Consider the following 22691-nt stretch of genomic DNA (forward strand, 5'->3'; position numbering starts at 1 on the left):
TGATGATAAATGTGCATCTCAGAGTCCTAATCTGACAAGCTAAAAGGGAAACACACCCAAAGAACTGCACCCACTATATGACACAAAGAACAGCCTGAAGCAGGATAGGACACTGTTCTGTTTCCTGAGGACAACTTGGTGGGAAACATTAGGCTTGAGAAAAGGAGTAGTTTGATCTGACATTGTGTTGCACTGCCAGTGCATTTTGCAGAGTCAGGAATATTTTCAAATGAATAACTTACTGCGGGATTTCAAGCTCCTCCAATAGGTCACCATGCATGCTCTCCGAATGGATCTGTCCAACAGGCTCTGCCCACGAAGGAATATCCAGTAGGGAAGCGACTGAGAGGTCCTCTTCTGAAACAGCTGGGGGTGGTCTGCGATCTGACTCCACTTTTCTCACGACTCTGGGGCTATCTGCATCCTCTTGGACTGAAGATAAGGCTACTGACACTAAAAACAACATATATATGTATATATATGAATGAACGTAAACACACAGGGAGCTTGGTGTAAGGTAGGGTGTTCAGTGTGCTAAGAAGTACAACTACCTTCACTGTGATCCAGTGTCTTCTCTATCTCTGCATAAGTTCTAGATGTTTGCTCTTGAACTGACTTGTTCATCTGGGTTTCAATAAGATGAACAATGTCCATGCGGTTGATCTTAGTCAGCCTCTTAATCAGACAGTCCTCTGTGGAAGAATCAATAATTTATTAATAGATGACTAGAAGACATTCATTTCTATTACGTAAAAACTGAAAATAAAACATTTGTATTCAATCAGCGATTTGAATATGGGTCTACCAAATGCACAAATAATTTCATAAAGGCATATCTGGCAGGACAAAATGTTATGGACCTGTGGCGTGTTTTCCCTCACGTTCAACCCAGCGCTGCAGTAAAGCATGGCTCTGCTCTTGCAGGGAATTAGGATTCTCTGTTCTCACTAGCTGAATATCATCTTCACTGAATTCCAGTTCTCTTGCAAGTTCTTGAGAGGTGGAGAACAAATCAAATAACAAAAGGGTTGAATTATGTATAATATCATCTGTTCCTGATGATGAATAGTTGAGTTAAAGTTAAAATAACATTTGAAAAATGCAGTAAATACAGCCTCTACCTAAAATACAGCCTCTTCCTAAAGTACATTGCGTATTTAAAATTTAAAATATAAAACTTAAAATTAATTGCATAATTTGACAGCTTACCAGTCCAGCTGAAGCCAAGAAGATCTGAAATGATAGCTAATGTCTCCTCTTTCCTGTCAGCATCTTCCTGCCAATCGACTAAAAAAAATGCCAACATAGCCAAACATTAAATGTTAACAACTCCTGAAGTGAAAATATACCGAGTAAAATTTTATTTTACATATTGCAAGTATATGTTATGTGAATGTGTACGTGTAAAATAATATTTCACGAGGATTCTATGCTATAGGCTGTAAAATAAATGTAGATCTGTAATAATGACGTAGATGATAACATAAAGGCTGAAATTTGATACGAATTAATGTTTTCTTACAAATGACTAGTCACGGTCAGCACATCATGCTTTTCAGTCATTAGTGTAAGTAATGTTATAGATCTGCTTTTCCTTATTTTGATAATAGTAAAGCTGGATTATTAGTACAGACAATACTCTCATATAATAATCATTCATTCATCTATAATCAATAAGTCTTCATTGAAACTACTTAGACTATTTCTTTAGCCAACATGGCCATTCAATCTTGAGACTGCATATTCACAAACACAGATGGGAAAGTAACTTACATGCACAACACAAAAATATACACATAGGGGCACACATACTCACATACAAAATACACTAAGCTGTGCAAGGTGGGACCAGACAAGTCACAACATATGAAAGCAATGCAAAATGAGTAATGTTGATATTGTTCTTAGGAGGAGGGAAAAGGCTCTTGCAGCTGAGAGGAAGAGATAAGAATGTAAAAACCCACTTTGAGTCTGGCCATACCTGCCGTACATTCTGAAGTTTGGTCATCGATGACTCTCTGCATCTGAGTTTCCACTGTTTCATTCCAGGCAGGCCTGGATTCAAATACATCCACTGTCTCACAAGACAAATGCTCTGTTGGCTCTACTCTACTGCCATCAGAACCTGAACTATGCGAAGCAGGAATGTCATATGTGAAGATAACAGAATCTGGGCTCTTGTGACTAGCGCTACTTATATCATCGGTATCCAAAGAAGGCCTAACAGATGTTTCTATAGTCATGGACAGTTGGCTGTCTTTCCTTGGAGAAGAGCATGTCGAGATCATATGAGGTAAAGCTTTTTCTTGTGTCATTACAGTAAGTTTGGAAGGGGAAAGGTCAGTTGTATTAGTGGGCTGACTACCATCAGAATAACTCCTGCTGTCTTTTACAGAGGATTTACTTATGTCACTAGCCTCAGATCTAGTCCTACGGGCCAAGGTGGAACTTTTTTCTTCTCCATGAACTTGAGATATCTGTGTGTCTTTCTTGGCTTTTTTATAATGACCATCTCCCTTAACTGCCGTGGCTGGTTTTGTCAAAGGTGTGGGTGAGTCCTGATTATATGCTGGCATGCTAGGCTGACCAGATGAAAAGGCCATCTCTATGACTGAGCACTGGTCTTCTTCCTCCTCAACGTCATCATCATCATCATCATCATCATCATCATCTGAGAAATCATGGCTCTGGTCTGAGTAGAATGAATGAGCGACTGTGGATATGTCTGATTGAAGATCGGCTATGGTAGAGTCTAGATAGCTTAGACCGAGACTTTCAAGGCTTTTATTGTCTAAAGCAGAGCTAGAGCTGGCACATTGAACTTTAGTAAGTGGCTTCTCAAGTTGTGATTTTCCACTTGTAGCTACGATGACAGTTTCAGAATTGGGACTAGATGCTTTGTCACTGGTACCCTGAGTCAAATATGAATTTGGGGTTTCTTGATGGGTTACATCTGAGACATAATCATTCATCTGTAAAGTTAAAGACTTTGATTGAGAGTGTTCAGTCTCTTCTGGGACAACTTCATCAACTGGATGTTTCCCAATATGAAAAAATGCATATGCTTCCCTTTCTTCATCGAGGCTTCTTGTCATGTCAATAGCTCCACCTCTGGTCATTTCAAATAGCTTTCCCTCTTGAAACTGAAATGGATCAGGGGTTTTTTCATCACCTGGTGTTTTATCTGGTGTTTTTCTGTCCTCTGAAATGCAAAGACCCTCACACTCTACAACAAATTCTCCTTCTTTAGTACACACCGTAGTCTGAGGTTGGCTGACTGAAGCTGAACCGATTGTAAATGGTGATCCAACTTCTTTGTCATCATTTAAATGATGTTCATCTGAGCCAGAAAAAGGAATGTCAGTGACTGCACCTCCAATAGTGTCTTTATCTTTGTGTGGCACAGAGTACTCACATTCTTGTTCAGGTTCATCTGGAGTTGCAGTTAAACACAGTGAACTGTCAACTGAGTGAGTACTTTTAGGATCTGACTGAGTTTCTTCCTTCTTATTAAAAGTAATATTCAGTGCCTCCTTTTGTCTGTGAATGCTTTCTGTCACACATTTCTCTGTTATTTTCTCTATTGCATCTTGTGGGACAGACTGTGAAACCGGGCCAGATTTAAGATCAACCTCACCATTTTCATGACCATTTGTTTCTGATAGTACAATAGCATCAAAAGATTTTTCTATCCGCAGTTTAGACTCCTGTTCCATCTCCTCAAATGTTTTGATCTTTGCAGCCATTTTAAACATCTCCTCTTCTGGTGTTAACTGTTTATTGGTGCCATCAACCGCCCTTTCTTCTGTGTCAAAACAGCCTTGCCTTACAAACATGTGAAGACTCTCACCATGAGCTACTCTCTTTGTGGATTCAGAATATTTGTCTTCTTTATTTTCACTGTGTATTTCAGTTGTCTCAAGATTGTTATCATGCTCAACATGCTCACATTCATCTGAGTAAATATTTTTCTCATAAGCAAAACATGCTCTGAGCTGGGAAGCATAATCTTCATATACAGCAGTCTTTGCTGGGATCTTAACATCTGCATTGTTTGACTGAGTAGGACTTCCCTCAAGAGAGTCTGGACAAGGAGATTCTTTGGTAGGGCTTGGTTCAATTGAATCAGGGGATTTCTGTGACGATTTATCCTCCACAAGAGGGCTAGCTTCTAGTGAATCTCGATGACATGACTCATTAGCTGGGTCATCAAATACAACAGTGTTTAGATTTTCTAAATCAGCCGGTCGCTGTAGTGTGTTAAAACTACTTGGTACTTGAAAAAGAACAGAATCAGAGACAGCAACACTAACATCTTCATGGTCACTTTTATAGTCATGTGCATCCACCATCCATTCCGTTTTAATTTCCTCAGATGAAAAACTCTTCAGGCCTTCATCTTCTTTAGAACATGTGTGCCAACCACTTTCTAAAGGTTGTTTTTTAGTGATATCCAGGCTGTCAAAAATTGTATCTCCTGGTGACATCATTTTATGTTCAGGAGATAAGGCATGAGTTTCTTGTTTGAAATCCTTTATTGCTATAACTTGCTTGTAGCTCTCATGGACTAGTTCCTCTTCTGGTTCAGATTGCACTACTGCTGACTTTTCCTGAAGATGCTGATCTAAGTCATGACTAAGAACTGATAGCATGCCAGACATATTTTTCCCAGTTGTAGATGGCTGGTGGTGCGCCTTTCTCTCTATGCAAATTTCTTGGAATGGAGTTTCTACCACTGAACTTAGTATTTCTCTGCCTACCATTACATCAGTCTGCAGCTCTTCGATTTCTTCTTCTGATATTTTGACCTGTAAATCATTACTTTTTATGGTAGTTTGTTCACATCTCTCATGGACTACATCCTCTTCTGGTTCAGATTGCACTACCACAGACTTTTCCTCAAGATGTTGATCTAAGTCACTGCTAAGAAGTGACAACATGCCAGACATATTTTTTTCAGATGTAGATTGCTGGTGGTGTGCCTTTGTCTCTATGCAAACTTCTTGGAATGGAGTTTCCAACACTGATTCTCTGTCTCCAATTACATTTGTCTGAAGCTCTTTGTTTGCCTCTTCTGCTATTTTGACCTCTAAATCATTATTTTTCACAGTAGTTTGTTCACATCTCTCATGGACTACATCCTCTTCTGGTTCAGATTGCACTACCACAGACTTTTCCTCAAGATGTTGATCTAAGTCACTGCTAAGAAGTGACAACATGCCAGACATATTTTTTTCAGATGTAGATTGCTGGTGGTGTGCCTTTGTCTCTATGCAAACTTCTTGGAATGGAGTTTCCAACACTGATTCTCTGTCTCCAATTACATTTGTCTGAAGCTCTTTGTTTGCCTCTTCTGCTATTTTGACCTCTAAATCATTATTTTTCACAGTAGTTTGTTCACATCTCTCATGGACTACAACCTCTTCTGGTTCAGATTGCACTACCACAGACTTTTCCTGAAGATGCTGATCTAAGTCATGACTAAGAAGTGACAACATGCCAGACATATTTTTTTCAGATGTAGATTGCTGGTGATGCACATTTGTCTCTATGCAAACGTCTTGGAATGACGTTTCCAAAGCTGATTCTCTGTTTCCAATTACATCTGTCTGAAGCTCTTCCTTTGATTCTCCCTCTATTTTGCCCCCCAAATTATCACGTGTCAATATGACTTGTTGAAACCTCTCATGGACTAGCTCTTCCTGTGGCTGGGATTGTATTGTCACTGACTTTTCGTTGAGATGCTGAACTAGGTCACTGCTAAGAAGTGATACCATACCTGACATATTCTTCTCAGTAGTAGACTTTGGTTGTTCTAAATTTCTCTCAATGCATGTTTCTTGAAATGGAGTCTCTGATATAGAACATGGTGTTAGTTCTTTTACTTCAGCCACATCAATCTGTGTCTGGTCATGCATCTGTGCACCTATCTCATCCTCCATATCAGCACTCGAAGACTGATGTATTTTGGTTTGAATAACTTGCTGAAAATTCTCCTGAACAACAACCTCCTCTGTAGGCTCACTTTTCACTGGCTTGTCCTTGAGGTACTGATCCAAGTCACTGTTCAGCAGGGATAGCATGCCTGACATCTCCTTTGGTTCTGTAGATGGATCGTATGATTGTTGATATTGTACCTTTTTTTCAAGGCAAACTTCCTGGAATGGAGTCTCACTTGCCAAAGTTGGCATGATTTCTTTCTCTCTAATTACATCAGTGTGCAGGTTTTTATTTGCCTCACCGTCTATTTTGTCCTGTAAATCATTACTGGACAATATAATTTGTTCACATCTCTCGTGGACTAGATGTTCTTCTGGTTCAGATTGCATTGCCACAGACTTTTCCTCAAGATGTTGATCTAAGTCATGACTCAGAAGTGATAGCATGCCAGACATATTTTTCTCAGATGCAGATGGCTGGTGCTGTGACTTTCTCTCTATGTAAATTTCTTGGATTGAAGTTTCCACCATTGAACTTGGTGTTAGTTCTCTGCCTCCACTTACATCTGTCTGAAGGTCTTCACTTGGTTCTCCCCTTATCATGTCTATTGAAATATCACTTGTCAATATGACTTGTTGGAACCTCTCATGGACTAGCTCTTCCTGTGGCTGGGATTGTATTGTCACTGACTTTTCGTTGAGATGTTGAACTAGGTCACTGCTAAGAAGTGATACCATACCTGACATATTCTTCTCAGTTGTAAACTGTTGTTGGTTTAAGTTTCTCTGAATGCAAGTTTCTTGAAATGGAGTCTCTGATATAGAACATGGTGTTAGTTCTTTTACTTCAGCCACATCAATCGGTGTCTGTTCATCTGTCTGTGCATTCATCTCATCCTCCATATCAGCACTAGAAGACTGATGTATTTTGGTGTGAATAACTTGTTCAAAGTTTTCCTGAACAACAACCTCCTCTGCATGCTCACTTTTCACTGGCTTGTCCTTGAGGTACTGATCCAGGTCACTGTTCAGCAGGGATAGCATGCCTGCCATCTCTTTTGGTTTTACGGATTGCTCATATGATTGTTGATGTGCCCTTTTGTCAATGCAAACCTCCTGGAATGGAGTCTCAGTTACTGAAGTTGGCATGAGCTCTTTCTTTCTAATTTCATCAGTCTGTGGGTCTTCAGTTGGCTCCTCCCCTATTTTGACCTGTAAATCATTACTTTTTATTATAATTTGTTCCCATCTCTCACAGACTAGATCTCCTCCTGGTTCAGACTGCATTGCCATTGGCTTTTCCTTCAGGTGTTGATCTAAGTCATGACTCAGAAGTGACAACATGCCAGACATATTTTTCTCAGACGTAGATTGCTGGTGGTGTGCCTTTCTCTCTGTGCAAACCTCCTGGAATGGAGTGTCACTTACCAAAGTTGCTGTGAATTTTTCCTTTCTAATTAAATCAGTCAGCAGCTCTTCATTTGTTTCTTCCCCTATTTTGACCTGTAAATCATTGCTTTTCACTATAGTTTGTTCACATCTCTCATGGACTACATCCTCTTCTGGTTCAGATTGCACTACCACAGACTTTTCCTCAAGATGTTGATATAAGTCACTGCTAAGAAGTGACAACATGCCAGACATATTTTTCTCAGATGTAGATGGCTGGTGGTGTGCCTTTGTCTCTATGCAAACTTCTTGGAATGGAGTTTCCAACACTGGACTTGGTATTTCTCTGTCTCCAATTACATCTGTCTGAAGCTCTTCATTTGGCTCTCCCTTTATTTTGCCCTCCGAATCATCACGTGTCAATATGACTTGTTGGAACCTCTCATGGACTAGCTCTTCTTGTGGTTGGGATTGTATTGTCACTGGCTTTTCTTTGAGATGTTGAACTAGGTCACTGCTAAGAAGTGATATCAGGCCTGACATATTCTTTTCACTTGCAGATTCTTGTTGTTTTAAGTTTCTCTCAGTGCAATTTTCTTGAAATGGAGTCTCGCTCACAGGAGTTGGTGTGAGTCCTTTCTCTGTAATTACATTAGTCTGCAGGACTTCATTTTCCTCACCACCTAGTTTGTCCTGTAAATCATTACTTGACAATACAGTTTCTTCATAACTTTCATGGACTAGATCTTCTTCTGGTTCAGATTGTACTGCCATTGGCCTTTCCTGAAGATGTTGATTTAAGTCATTATTGAGAAGTGACAACATGCCAGACATATTTTTCTCAGATGTAGATTGCTTTTCCGTTGAAGACTGTTGTAGGCTTAAGCTTTTCTGAATGCAAGTTTCTTGAAATGGAGTCTCTGATATAGAACATGGTGTTAGTTCTTTTACTTTAGCCACATCAATCTGTGTCTCTTCATCATTAATATCATCCTTCATATCAGCACTAGAAGAATGATGTATTTTGGTGTGAATAACTTGTTCAAAGTTTTCCTGAACAACAACCTCCTCTGCATGCTCACTTTTCACTGGCTTGTCCTTGAGGTACTGATCCAGGTCACTGTTCAGCAGGGATAGCATCCCTGCCATCTCTTTTGGTTTTGCAGATTGCTCATATGATTGCTGATGTACCTTTTTGTCAATGCAAACCTCCTGGAGTGAAGTCTCAGTTACTGAAGTTGGCATGAGTTCTTTCTCTCTAATTACATCAGCCTGACTAGATGTTTTTATCTCTACTTGGATTTGATCTTCCTCTGATGGTATAATGTACATTCCATCTTCTTTAGTAGAGTACGAATGGATTTCATTGCTCAGTCCTGACATGAGTCCTTCAGAACTGTCTCTCTCACCAGTGCTGGAGTGATATGTTGTAATAACACTAGTCTCTGAGGATTTATCAATGCCTTTATGTTTGTGACTCTCAAGATACTTGGGACTTATGTCTTCCTCAAAATAAGTATCAGAATCCTGAGCAAAGCTCTCCTCTTCAGGTGTCTCAAGTTGATGTCTGACATCTGAAGCTGTTTGCTTGAACTGCTGGTACTTTGGACATTCCTCCAGCTCAGCTTTTATGTCTGCACTAAAGTCCTCAGAAGGTCTGCGATCAGGGCTAATCTGTGAATCATCAGATATACTCTTTCTAATAGCCGGTTCTTCGAGTTGCATTATCCTTCTTGATAACTCTGAATCATCACTCCAAGAGCTAACCCTTCCGTCATCTAACTGAATTCCATAAGGATTTTTTACTGTTTCTCCAAAATAAGAAATATCTAACATTTGTTGTGAACTCTCAGGATTCTGTAGAGGGCCAGTTTGGGCCTCTAAATCCTTCACATCTCTCTGCGGTTGGAAAGTTGTGATATTCTGCATTTGGGTTTGCAATTTTGGCTCATTTCTGGGACTGTGTTCACTCCACTTAATGCCTGACTCTGACTCTAGTGCTCCAACTTTACTCTTCAAAGGGTCTTTCTGAGACTCAAATGTTTTCCTCAGCTCCTTCACAGACATGGCATCTTTATGTAACATCTTTGGCCCCTTATTAAGACACAATTGATCACCCTGAAGTGTATCTACAAATATTAGTGACTTTCCATAAGGAATATCTGAAATTATCTGTGATTCCTTTTTGATTAAGGTTACTGGTTGATCAACCAATTCTGCCTGGTCATATTGCTTGGCATCACTCTGTTGATGTACATTTGTGAGGTTCTGACTTTGGATTTGAGTATTTATCTGTTTTGTAGGACTTTGTTCAGTACTCTGTATCTCTGCAGAATCTCCTGAATGGGATATTAATGTTGAAATAGAGGAAGCCACAGGTTTGTGTTCAAAAAGTTCCACTTTAGTTTTTGAGGGGTCTTTTACAGACTGGAATGTTTTCATCAGCTCCTTAACAGACACATTTTGCTTTTCTGAAAACTCTTGCACATCTTGCTGTGGGCTAACAGCATCATACTGAACTGTGTCAGCAAACGTAACTGTCTTTCTCAACAGGGAAATGTCTGAAATTAACTGTGGTTCCGTTTTGATTAAACTTTGTGATTGATCATCTGTGTCTGTCTTTATGATGCCGTGTACATCAGCGTCACTCTTTGAATGGAAAACCGTGGGTCTCTGAGATTGGCTTTGTGATTCTGGCTCCTGTGTAGGACTTTGTTCAGTTGTCTCTCTCTCTTCAGAATCATTAGAATCTAATATCAGTGTTGAATGAGGTCCCACTTTACTTTTTTGATCTTCTTGCCCAGTCTGGAATGTTTTTATCAGATGTTTCACAGAGATTCCCTCCTTCTCTGACAAGTTTGATACTTCTCGCAATGGGCTAACACTTTCATCATCTCGTTGAACAGTATCACTAAATGTAACCATCTTTTCAATATAAACACTGTCTGAAGTGAACTGGGATTCTTTACAGCTGATTAGGTTTGCTGGTTCATCCTTGATGTCTGTTTGATCACCTTTCTTGACACTACTCTGTTGATGGAAAATCGTGGGCCTTTGAGTTTGGATTTGTGATTTTGGCTCCTGTGTAGGTCTTTGTTCTATATCATGCACTGTTTCCGAACCTGGTGATTCAGAAATCCATGTGGAAATACAAGAAGACTGCAAGGATTGGTGTTCAAAAAGCCCAGATTTACTTTTTGACGGGTCCTCCCCAGTTTGGAAAGCTTTCATAAGGTCCTTCACTGACATAGTTTCCTCTAATCTTTCTGTCTGAGATCTAGGTGACTTAGGAACTCTGGGAAGTTCTGGCATAGCTTCCTCCATTTTCTTTGCGGTAATAGAAGATTTTCCATCGTATGTAAAGACTTTAGTATCTTTTTGCACTTCTTCCTCTTCAACTTTGTTCTGTAAAGCTTTTACCCTGTCCTTTATTGATCCTATAGGTGTCTCAACCACCAAAGGAGAAGCTGGTGGCTCGACAACTTGGGTGGATAAAAGGCTACTCTCTTTAAGAATAGTATCACCATCTAAAGACTCCTCAGAGCTCATCCTTTCCAACTCTCCCTCAGAACTGCTACATCCAGAACGCGATCTGTCTCTAAGTTTTTTCCGAATAGGTTTCTTGATATCTGGGGGGTGTTTTTTGTTTGCATGCTTCTCAATGACCTGTTCAAATCCATCTTGGACAAGATCTTCTTGAGAACCACATGTCCTAGCAGATTTCTGGCCAAGGCATTTTTCTGTCTGTGTGGTAGGGGGGGAGAACAATGTGATGTCTCTAACATCTGTGTAAGATCTACTTAAACTTTGTTTCTCAATGTTCTTTATGACTGGCTCTTCAAGGGTATTGGCCCCATAGAGTGAAAATTTATCTTTGATATCATCAATTTGTTGTCCTCTCAGTTTACTAACATTCGTCCGATCGTTAATTTCACCAGCCTTTTCTACTCTGTCTTTGAACTGTTCTACAGTGGCCACAGATTCTCTTTCTTCCGATTTATTAGTTTCAGCTCTTTCTTCATAGATATCTGGAGTAAAGGTAGCAGACATTCTGACATCTTGTGTGTCTGACAGGAGATCTGGGCTCGCAAGGGTTGCAGGGTCAAGAGGTTGATTAGTTCTTAAGGAGAATGTCTCCGTTGATTCAGATTCATCGTCTTCAGTGAAAAATATTTCAGAACCAAAAAGGGTACAGAACATAAGGGACAAATGAAGTGGGGGAGAGAGACATCAGAAAATTGTCATCAAGATAATGCCATCAAAAATCCATCTTCAGTTCACAGAGTTAGAAGATGACAAGGCAGAGAATAAGGAAGTCTCAAAAAGAAGACCAAAGAAGACAAAGTAGTTCCCAGACACTTGAAGAGCGGTAGAGCAGCAACAGCATAAGCAAAGCCAAGAGGTGTAACAAAATGAATAGAATGTAAATAAGTACCATAATAATCTAAATTGTTTGACTATGCATTAAAAATGAATTGCAAGATATACCAAAAACAAGATGAAACAGATAAACCTACATATGGAACAAAGGTACAAGAAGGACTGAAAACAGACAAACAAAACTTCTCAAGATTGTTGCTATTATAGTCATGTTTGCCAACAAATAAACATTTTTTTAAATAATAAACTTTGAATTAAAAAAATTATAAGGTATTTGAGTGAGTGAAAATATGAGGTAAGCAAAGTAAGAGAATCACTGTTACTTGACTGTTTTAGTCTCTTTTCAATACCTACTAACTGTAAGCAACACAATATATAGAACTGTTAGTTAGTATAAAATACTGTTATATTTAGCATTTACACTCTATTTGATGTGTTCACTATTATTAAATATTATAGCTTACAAGTTGTTACTGCTAGAATCCTATAGTTTTGTGACATAATAGCATATATAGAAAATAAAAATAGTGAGGTAAAACAGTGTAAACCAAATTTAAAATTTGTGTGAATGAGTGAATGAAAGTAACTTAGTACAAAAAAATAATAATAATTTAAAGAAATAAAACAACAAAGGAGAAAGCAGTGGCTAAAGAAAATCATAGAACATGAATTATGTAATAATAAATTGGCTAGTAATCAAGCACAAACAACATGATATTGTTTGTTTTTCTGTGAATAACAATTTTTACACGCAACTCGTACAACTGCTGAGGTTTAACATGAGAAAATATTATGTCAAAAAAATACTTGTTACATAATAAATGTTATTATCATAAAACATAATTATCTGTAAGTTAAGATTAATGTCAAGTACAAATATCTAGAGAATCAAACAATTTTGAGAAGATATATATAAAAAATACTATTTTGACCTTTGTATGAAATTAATAAAAACAAATATAGTGGAAAATTGAAATGATAGGAAAGTCAGTGGAGTTTGGAGTGAGAACATAAAGTATAGCAGCCATAGCATTTCCTCCAGTTACAAACATGTAACTGCATACAATGTTAGTAGTAGTAATTAGTAGTTAGTATATATAACAGGCAAATCTTTTAACTTAATACTTCAAAATATTTATGACCAGCAATCTCAAGTTAATCTTGTGATGCATAAATGCATAACTATCATATAATATACAGGCCCATTACTATTGAAAATAGTTTTTACAATGTCTCAATACATGAATGTCTATCATGCATTTTAGATACTTGGTCTATTGTGACAATATATATAAGAAAACTAACTTCTAATAGAGCACAAATACTAAAATAACAACTTACATTTCTTGTCACTCTTCTCACTCTGAAAAAAAAAAAAGAAGTCAAATCACAGTAAGCTGCAACCTAATTATACCATCAAGGTTTTTTGCTATAGACTGAAATCAAACAAACTTTATTTACCTCATCATCTCCATCTTGGTCTGAATCAGACTCCTAAATAAAAGAATAAAAATGAGGAGAAATCAGCAATGCGGCAGTTTCAAAGTTAAAGTTAAAATCACCTAGCATACATGATAAAATATTTAAAAGCTGACCTTTGAGTATGATGGAAGGGTGATGTTTAGGTTGCAGATTGCATTGAGATTAAGACTACGGTACGTGCGCGGTTCCTTGGTAAAAGACAATCGACCACATGGCTCCTGTGCTGTGTCTCGAATCTGCTCATATTTGGGGAAAAAATATGTCTCTGACTTGCATATATTTAGATTTGTGAATTTCTGAGTAAAAAAGTAAACATTTTATATATTTTAATAGATTTAAAGTCATACTTTAATAAAGAGGGCCAGTCTGTTCTCTTTGAAGGCATAGAAACTGAACACATGGTGCTGCCCACTCTTGGTAAGAGGCACCAGGTTTCCAAAGCAGTCAGCAAATATAGGTTTCCCCTCTAGTACCTGTATCAGGATATGACAAATCTAAATGTTTCCATGGCTCAAAAGAAACAAAAATTCTTGGACAATATTATTCAATTTCTTTCCAGAAATGAAAAAGAACCAATATTAATAAGAATCAGTCAGTAATAACCTGCGTCTGATTTAAAATCTTTAAATACCCACTTAACCATCATTAATTGACATCGACCTACTTTTCTCAATTACTGTTTAACCCTCGTTAGATAAACCTGTGCACACAATTTGATTTGATTTGCCTTATTTATTCCCCAGTATTACACTGCACCTCAACATCTCGGCTGCGGGCGACTTCAGTGAAGTTTTCTTGCTGTTCCAAGGTTTTGTCCATCTTGTCATCTGTCATGCAAAAACACCGTAGGCGAGCCTCAATGGGGTCAAGTGTCTTAGCAAAAATGACAAACTTAGCCATGTATGGGACACAGATGATTTCTCTGTAGACCTGAGTGCCAAAACCAACAGACTCCTGGATCTGTCTGCAGTCTATCAGCCAGAATCTACAAATGAACGACACTTTTAGGTAAGTATCAACAGGTAAAAATTTAAGCATAAACGTTTATAACCTTCAATCGTAAGACTGCAACTGTGCATCGTCATTTACCAACAAATAAAGGATTTACCTTGCTGACACATTCGTGGTGAAGGAAACACATTGGTTAACAAAAGTGAGAGGCGTGGAGCCGGTGATGTCCTCCCATTGTGCAGGAGTGGTACCACCTGAAAGGTAAACCGATGATTTGTTACTCAACCTCTGAAAACAGTTCACGCAATATTTTTTAATCTTCACACAGCATTTGTCTTTTTATCAGACTTAAGATAAGATACATCCACCACCACGAAGTTCTGATAAATTACGTCCATTAAATCAGGTCATTTCTTTTAATAGCACACAAAGAAAAATATCAAAGATTGACTAAAGAGCTTTATATTAAGATTTTAAACATAGAAATCTTAATAAAATTATGAAAAAAAACAGCAATTGCACAAGCAACAAATACAACATGAACAATAAATTAGGATGTTCACGGGAGCATTTCAATATGTCATCCAATGAGATGTGCCTGAAAGCCATCCAAGATGTTTTCTTTCTAAAACAAAGGGTTTTATTTATAGATACTTACCTGTAATACTACAAAGCAAACGTAAAGTCGGGGTCTCCCCACTGAATGTGGTGTCACTATTGGAGGTCTTGGGAATTGGGATTGTCATTGTGATGGGTTTGTGGAACTTTCTTCTCCTTGGCTCCAATGTGACAATTGGGCTGAACGTTGCTTTATTACCAAGAATCTTTCTCACCATGTCAACATCAATAGGCTGAGCCTGGGGCAAGATATGTGGTAATATGTATTCATATTTTTTTTCTTCATAGCCATAATTTGGATATTCTGTTGGTATACCAGTCAAGGAATGTACACACCTGAAGCCCAACTCTAATCTTCTTAGTAAGGGCTCCTTCAGGGAATACAGCCTGGACCTGGGGCACGAGAGTACTACTGAGGACCCCGCCCTCTGGACCAATCAAATGACTGTCCTGCTTTATCCTTGACACAACAGCAAAATACTGTGGGAAGTCTCTGGTGATGATGCGACATATTCTTTTCTTTTCAAGTTCCTCAGGGGAATCAAGTTCTGTGAAAGAAAGCATAAAGTCAGTGCTTTGTTTTTTCCCTTTATTATTTACGTACTGTGCTTCACATTATTATACTAGCATTTTAAAATCTATAAGACAACTCTCTCCTGCTCTAGTGTTGCTTGTTTTATGGCATTCATGTATTGTTTTACATAAAATGCTTTGAGATATCAACCTATCGATCACAGTTATACATCACAGGCCACTTCAGATCCCTTACTTTCATCCATGCCATTAAGTATCTGGTTCAGTTCCTCTTCAGTGAAGTCACAGTGGTGTTCCTTCCAGCTCTCTCCTGTTTCACTCCTTAAGATCACTAGCTCCCGCTCTGTTCCCCGCAGAGCAGCAAAATGGGGGATCTCTACAATCACAGGCCTAAAAGGTGTGACAAGGTAAAAGCAAATACAAATTGGACTAATGCTAATTAATGCTTTTCAGCGCTAACTCCAGAGAAAAATCAATGATAGCATAGTGTTTAGGTTGACATGTGAATGAATTTACGAAGAAAGAAAACAATAAAAACTCAGTTAAAATTAATTTCAAAACACAAACTATGAACATAAAAATAAATAAACATCTATTTCACATCAGGACCAGAATCCAACTAGAAACATGATTGGGGAGATAGGTGCTTGTGGGAAGCATGAAGAAAACTCAACAGGTTAAGGTAACAGGTCAGGTGGTAAAGCTGTCCTTCTCTTCAAAGAAAGAAAAGAAGCACCACAAAAATAAATTATAAAAATTAATATATATATATCATGAAAAACTAAAAAAAAAAATTCAAATTTTAGGACAAGGGAAAAACACGGGTGGGCGTGTAACCAGGATTTGAGGGTGGTTGGGTATCACCCTCACATGGTCCTACCCGAGGAACTTGGTTCCTGGAGGACCCAGCTGCAGGATGCGACTGACCAAGCTCTCACCCTCATTCAGAGGGGGTGGAGCTGTAGGTAGGTGGAGCTTACTGATCCATACGCAGCACAGAGGGGGAGTGAAGAAGAAAGTATGAACACACCACACAACTACTGAAACACACTTATACCAGATAGTACAAAGCCACCAGCAAGTACACAAACTGTTAGTAGATGCGCGCAGACACACACAAACACACGCACACTCAACCAAATTTACCCCAAGAACTGGGCTCCAGTGGGTCCCACTTCTATAATGCGACCAGCCAGCCCTTCACCCTCTACCATAGGTGGCATAGAGGCCAGACGATGCCTCTTCACCAGCCTGCAAGTCACCCGTGTCGGGGCAGAGCACTTTCTTGGTGGGACAATAATTCGCAAACCATTGTGACGGCAACCACGCATAGCTCCACCTCTGGCATCTACCATAAAGCTGACCAGGAAGCTAAAGAAAAGGCACCAGAAATGGATGAATTGGTTTCTAGACATTCAAACAAATAAAGATGCAAAATCTCCATGCTCACAAGGCAACTGAATCAAGTAAAGGTAAAAGAAAAGGCTATTTTTGTAACCTGAGAAGAGACATTAATAACAAATAGGTCTCAATAAATATCACTTTATCCTGGAGAAACACTTTTTCGGTTTTATTCTGCTTTAATTTTTTAACTTGCAAGATTCTGGTCAGGACACAGGTTGTATTATGAACTGATATAATTAAATTGCATTAAAAACAGGGCAAAGCCAGCTAGAGCTGCACTAAGGATAAAAAAAAAATCTGGTTATTTCAGGTTATTTCAGGTAATGTAAGGGCATTCATTATGAAATAAAGCAGAGAAACAGGATGGAAATGAGAAAATCATTCAAAAGTGACAAAGAAAAAGAAGTAAAGGCACAAAGGAGATAAGAAAATAGACAAAATAAAGACTTCACCTGCTGTTGTCATGGTCTAGGCATGGTGAGGAACGGCTAGAAGCAGAATACAAAAACAACACACACACACACACACACAGAGTCACAAACACAGAGAAGATAAGAGAATGCACATCGAAGCAACAACAAAATAAATAAAAGAGAAAGAGAGAAAAAAGAATAAGTAAAAGTGAGAAAACCTGACCAGACAGATAATTACACAGCAGGAAAAATAAAAGGAGTAGAAAAGACACATGAGAAAGTATGAAAAATACACCAAAAGTACACCAGAAAAAAATAAGGGCATGTAAAAGATGGAATATCTATTTCAGAATATAATGATAACCCTTGAAGTAGTGCATTAGCCAGCACAAGCAGCAGAACAGTCAGTAATTTGTTGCAGGAGGTATATAAGCTGAAGGACAGCTGCAAACAGGAGAAAGATTTACTGAAATAAAGGCTTGCAAAGCACCGAGATGCCATTTTGTGTCTTAAACTTTGGTGACTTTATCAGCAAGTAAACTAAAATAGAACCAGAAAATACACAACAATGGCAGAATAATGCTTTGAGTATAAGTAAATCATTAAAAAAAAAATCAATATCAGCTGATCCTTTGACATGCTGCTGCACATACTGTACACAAAGCAAAATGCAAATGAGAAGATCCAGTTAGAAATGCCCACATAGCCTGTTTATCCAAGATGTACACCTTTGTGTATAAAGATGGAGCCTTTAGTCTGAATTCTAATGTCCAAGCTCACTCTGAAATTAAAATGCTACAAGTGTAAAAAAAAATTGATTTTACTTTGAAGTCAATGTGCCTTTAGAGGGCACTGCTACCATAAACAGGTTGGTAGAATTTCCAAAGATGGGCTTAATGTATTTATTTCTATAAGAGACGCCATGCAAAATGAAACTGTACCTGAGTGTAGTGACAATAAAGACAATTCTGCTTTTGGTTGTGGATAATTTACTAAAGAAATTTGGATAAAGTGTGCACCCTAAGCTGATTTAATGCAAGGCCACAAAAAGTTTATGGCATCTTGTGGATTTTACAAATTGTGGGTTTAAAAAAAACCCTCAGTATTTCCAGACATAATGGGAATGTGTATGTTAAGTTTGCAACTGGGTTAAGTCCCAACATTTGGATTTTCTCTGAAAGAAAGGAGTGTGAGTTTTTCTCTGTGTGTGTTTGTGTGTGTTTATACCCAGAATGTAGCAGACTGGAGGACAGCACAACATTATCAAGATGTTCAGCACCCCAGCTCAGACGGAATGAGTCCTTTTCATGCTCTCTAGACAGTGTTGACACCTAAAGAACAACAAGCATCAGCAGGCTGGTTAAACTCACCTCGAGTGTCTAAAGATACTTTATTGAAGGTTAGACTACGGATACTACGCTTACCTGGTGACTTGTAAGCAGATCTTCAATGAGAACTTCTCTTTGATGGAAACTTTGGTGAATGGGAGTGTGTTGGGGCCTGATGAAAAACCAAGGTGAATCTTCTCAGACCTTTTCTGTATATATCTGCATTACTTAGGTATTCCTTATGATGATGAACTTGGCTAACAGCAGATCTGGAAGGTTTGCTGTGAGCAAATTTAGATGTTTGTCAAATACAATATGTGTGTGCTGTTTCTGACCTGTCCAAGTTGTGGCTCATGTAATTGAAGCCATCTAGATAATGTCCTGGCAGAGAGTCATCTCCCAGCTCACGGAGGTCCTCTGCTCTTAGATACTCTCCCCCATCACCTGTCATTGTGTCCTCGCCTGGAAAACAGATACAACAAAAATGCCAAACCTTGTTATGACCAATGAAAAAATTAATAACACTCTCTCTCTCATGTATATATATATATATATATATGTAATATATGTTGCATTGACTATGCAAGTAATATGGGGATCGAAAAGATGAGTTCCACAGACATCTCAGATAATGGCTCTTCTTCAACCCTTCGAGCACTTTTTCAGATCCAAAACTACATCACCTACAATACACTTTTTTACAACTTTTGAACAATGAGGTATAATTTTTTAATGAAGCTCAGTCATGACTTATTGTGTCTCATGACTGGAGTAGTTTTTTCCTATAAAAAAATTAGCTTGATATCGATGAGCAGCACACTAAATTCTTGTTTTCTACATTTAAGTAACTTACCCTCTTCATCAGACACATCGAGAATCTCAGTCATGGTCTCTGGAACATTCAGTTTGTGTTTCTCTGTAACCGTCTAATGTAACACCATTCAGAGTCATGGAAAACAGACAACCAAAACAGAGAAAGGTTATAGTTTAAGTTAAAAAAAATTTCCTGGCTCCATTTCCAGAGGCTAAAGCAATCATGAGCTTACAGTTGTGGTTGTGATGACCTCCTCAGTGACGACTTTCAGTGTGTCTACCACAGAAATGTAACCCAAACGTTTCGCAATCGACAGAGCGGTATTTCCATTCTAACAGAGAGAAGGATATACGATAGCGTACCAGCAGAACTTTTTCCACAACATATTTCACATGTTAAAAGTAAATGCTTGGACTCTATTGTGTCTTACCACTGTAGTAGTATTGGGCTTGGCCCCATGTTGTAATAAAACATTAATTATGTGTGTATTCCCTTGTTGTGCCGCTTGATGAAGTGGCGTGTAACCATTCTGCAGGGCAAAAGTTTAAAAAGAAGACAACAAAATTTTGTTAAGTCACAGTAGAAACTAAAACGAAAGGGATGCTATATTTGAGTTTTGCTTCATGCTGTGTCTGCAGTTTAAGTTAAATAGAGCTTGCATGCTTCAAATTTAAGATTTAAATATAACCTTGGTTTTGGAGTTGACGCTGGCTCCTTGTTGTAACAGGAAGTTAACCATCTTGGCATTTCCATAATGACAGGCGACAATCAGAGGGGTATATCCAAGCTGTAGCGAGGAGGGAGAGGGTGAGAGATGAACACTGATCTTCTGTAAGCAAGCACTAAACTCAATCTTAATGCTTCCTGAATATATGATGTATATGAAGACTTTGTTATGTTTTTAAAAAGCCTCTGGATGGCAGGTATTTACATGCACGTCCATATGATACACTTAAATATTAACATGTAAACATAAAGCGAATAAACAGAAAGTAAGCAAGACATACTGTCATTCACACAGGAAAATTCTTGTAGATTAGCATACTGTTAGGTTTTCATTACTAGTAACAATTTTCTTTTGCGTATACTTGTTAAATTTGTCATGCACATGCATGTCTGTACTTTGGTTTGCTGGTCCAAGTTGGCATCATGTTTGGCTAGTACTTCTGTTACAGTGACTTTGTCCTCTTGGGCAGCAAGATGCAGAGGAGTTAGTCCACTCTGTAAAACACAAAGCAATGTCACATTACCATCCTTCACACTTTTTTATTTTATTAATTCCATGAAGCAATTTATTAACATAGTAATAAATTGCTTCATGGAACAAATTAGACAAAACTGTTGTTATAGAGCACTCAGCTTAAGAACTAAAGAGTTTTATACAGCTGTATGTAGAGTGCATGTGTTTCTTGTTTCCACTTCAAATTATTTTAATAAATAAAAATGTCATAAAGATTGTGCTTCTGTGTGACCTTTGTCGCTGTGTTCACATGGGCTCCTTTTCCCAGCAGGAGGCTGGCCATCTCTGCATGTCCTTCCTGAGCTGCCAGATGCAGAGGGCTGACTCCCTGTTTCGTTAAAGCATTGGTCTCTGCTCCATACTGCAGTAGCGCTAAAGCAATGTTTGTCTGGTTCTTTTTGGCTGCAATGTGGAGAGGAGTGTAGCCATTCTAAAACAGAGGAACGAAAGAAGATATACACTGTGATAGAAATACAGTACATGCAAACAAGTGTGAGCTTCTCATGGACCTTTATTTTTCTTTAAAACTCAGCCTAACCTTTGCAGTAGCATGAGGCGATGCACCTTTATCCAGGAGCAGCAGCGCCACCTCTTGGTTGTCATAATGAGCTGCCACATGTAGTGGAGTTAAGCCATTCTGTGAAAAGAAGCATTTGATTTAATGAAACTTTTTGCAAGCCTTTGTGATATTTTTGTGTGTGTGTTTTTGTGTGTGTTTTTTTTGTTTCAAGTCAGTTTTATTCCATAATTTGTGTTTCAGAGAAAACAATCAGATGCTCAAAGATTAAGTGTAATGTGTCTCTCTCTGAAATTAAGACAATTACCCTCAGTGCTGGGTTTTGTTTCAGAACCTGCTTCTACAACTTCAGCTCACCTTGCCAGCATCATCAGTAAGAGCTCTGCGCTGAAGGAGAAGTTTTGCTACGTCGAGGCTTCCATATTTTGCTGCTACATGTAATGGAGTGAATCCTTTCTGTAGATGTAAAAGGGATTAATTAAAATTCCACTGATTTAACTTATCACATGTTATTTATCTGTCTACGTGCATTCATCCTCTGTTCACCTTGGTGGCCATTGAGTGTGAAGCTCCAGCCTCCAGGAGCACAGCAGCTGTCTCCACCTGCCCCTCTCTGGCTGAAATGTGGAGAGGAGTGTAGCCATTTGTGGTGGCAGCATCCGGGTAGGCCATGTGCTGTAATAGTAGCTGGACAATGTCTGTTTTTCCCAGACGAGATGCAATGTGCAGGGGAGTCTGGTCCTCCTGTAGTTGAGGGGAAAAGAGGTAGTACATGTTATAGAAGAAAAGGATAAACGGAAATGATGCAGTCATTTAAAAGCAGTAAAATTAGAATGAACGGTGATGTTGTAGGCAGAGCTGGGACAGGTGACATCAGGCATTCAAACCAGTGTTTGAAATATAAAAATTTACTGTAAACAGAAGGAAAGAGTGATTAATGTTTACAGCTGACTCACCCTGGCCATGGCATCCACCAACGCTCCATTTCTCAGCAAACAGCGAACCACTTCCATCTGTCCTGCTCGTGCTGCCATATGGAGAGCTGTCTCACCGCGCTGACAATCAAAGGCAGAAGATTTTTAAGCTTTAGGACACTGTGCTAAACACAAAAAGTACACCAGAACGGGGTACATTTTTTCACGTGTTTGCACTGAAACAAATGAAATGTGTGTTTACTTTGTGATGTGTATTTCCGACTGCTGATCGCTGACCTGATAAAAGAAATTACTACTTACAATGTTACGAACATCAGGAGAAGCTCCATTCTGCAGTAGAAGTAAAACGATGTTGAGGTGACCCATGAAAGCAGCTACGTGCATGGGAGTCAGACCAGACTGCAATAATGAAAAAAGAGACAGTAACAGTAGCAGTAACAACAAGGAGAAGCATTAAATGCAAATTTAGAACAATGTTAGCAACAAAGTATACTGTGCTAATCCATGAAATCCTGACACACCAAAACAATCTCACCTCAGTAATTGCCTGTATGGAGGCACCGTATTTGACCAGCAGCTCCATCACCTTCACTCTGTTTTTCTTACAAGCAATGTGGAGAGGAGTAAAACCATTCTGGTAGAGACAGTAAGAGAAAAATTAGCAGGAATATGCATGTCTCTATAGTAAAAAGGTAGCATTGGAGTATTTAAATTTTATAACCTTATTTTATATTTCAGGAGTTATTA

The 22691-nt window shown here is 38.5% G+C and overlaps 1 protein-coding gene across 4 annotated transcripts in view; it reads right to left on the minus strand.

Moving 5' to 3' along the window:
• The window catches only part of ank2a (ankyrin 2a, neuronal), an 85663-nt gene that overhangs the window by 32258 nt on the left and 30714 nt on the right, over window positions 1-22691 (minus strand). For 3 of the 4 annotated variants that reach the window (XM_086295885.1, XM_086295884.1, XM_086295887.1), the window contains exons 1-5: window positions 1982-11399; window positions 1210-1287; window positions 861-992; window positions 552-692; window positions 243-453 (exon numbers count right to left, since the gene is read on the minus strand). In XM_086295885.1, the coding sequence (XP_086152011.1) occupies window positions 243-453; window positions 552-692; window positions 861-992; window positions 1210-1287; window positions 1982-11378 (9959 nt within the window). In that variant the 5' untranslated portion in view covers window positions 11379-11399. Of the gene's footprint in view, window positions 1-242; window positions 454-551; window positions 693-860; window positions 993-1209; window positions 1288-1981; window positions 11486-13049; window positions 13072-13169; window positions 13203-13303; window positions 13427-13537; window positions 13664-13946; window positions 14176-14298; window positions 14396-14799; window positions 14999-15095; window positions 15308-15528; window positions 15684-16173; window positions 16273-16439; window positions 16665-17149; window positions 17186-18337; window positions 18442-18534; window positions 18611-18773; window positions 18901-19291; window positions 19365-19484; window positions 19584-19682; window positions 19782-19940; window positions 20040-20374; window positions 20474-20724; window positions 20923-21030; window positions 21130-21366; window positions 21466-21555; window positions 21754-21965; window positions 22065-22244; window positions 22344-22479; window positions 22579-22691 lie in introns of those variants that run through there. The other variant, XM_086295888.1, reaches the window with a different exon arrangement.

The sequence above is a fragment of the Aulonocara sp. 'chitande type north' Nkhata Bay genome, linkage group LG6, assembly GCF_057382095.1.
Source record: "Aulonocara sp. 'chitande type north' Nkhata Bay isolate Kocher_YH1m ecotype deep benthic linkage group LG6, A_spYH_male_GT1.1, whole genome shotgun sequence".
Classification (NCBI taxonomy): Eukaryota; Metazoa; Chordata; class Actinopteri; order Cichliformes; family Cichlidae; genus Aulonocara; species Aulonocara sp. 'chitande type north' Nkhata Bay.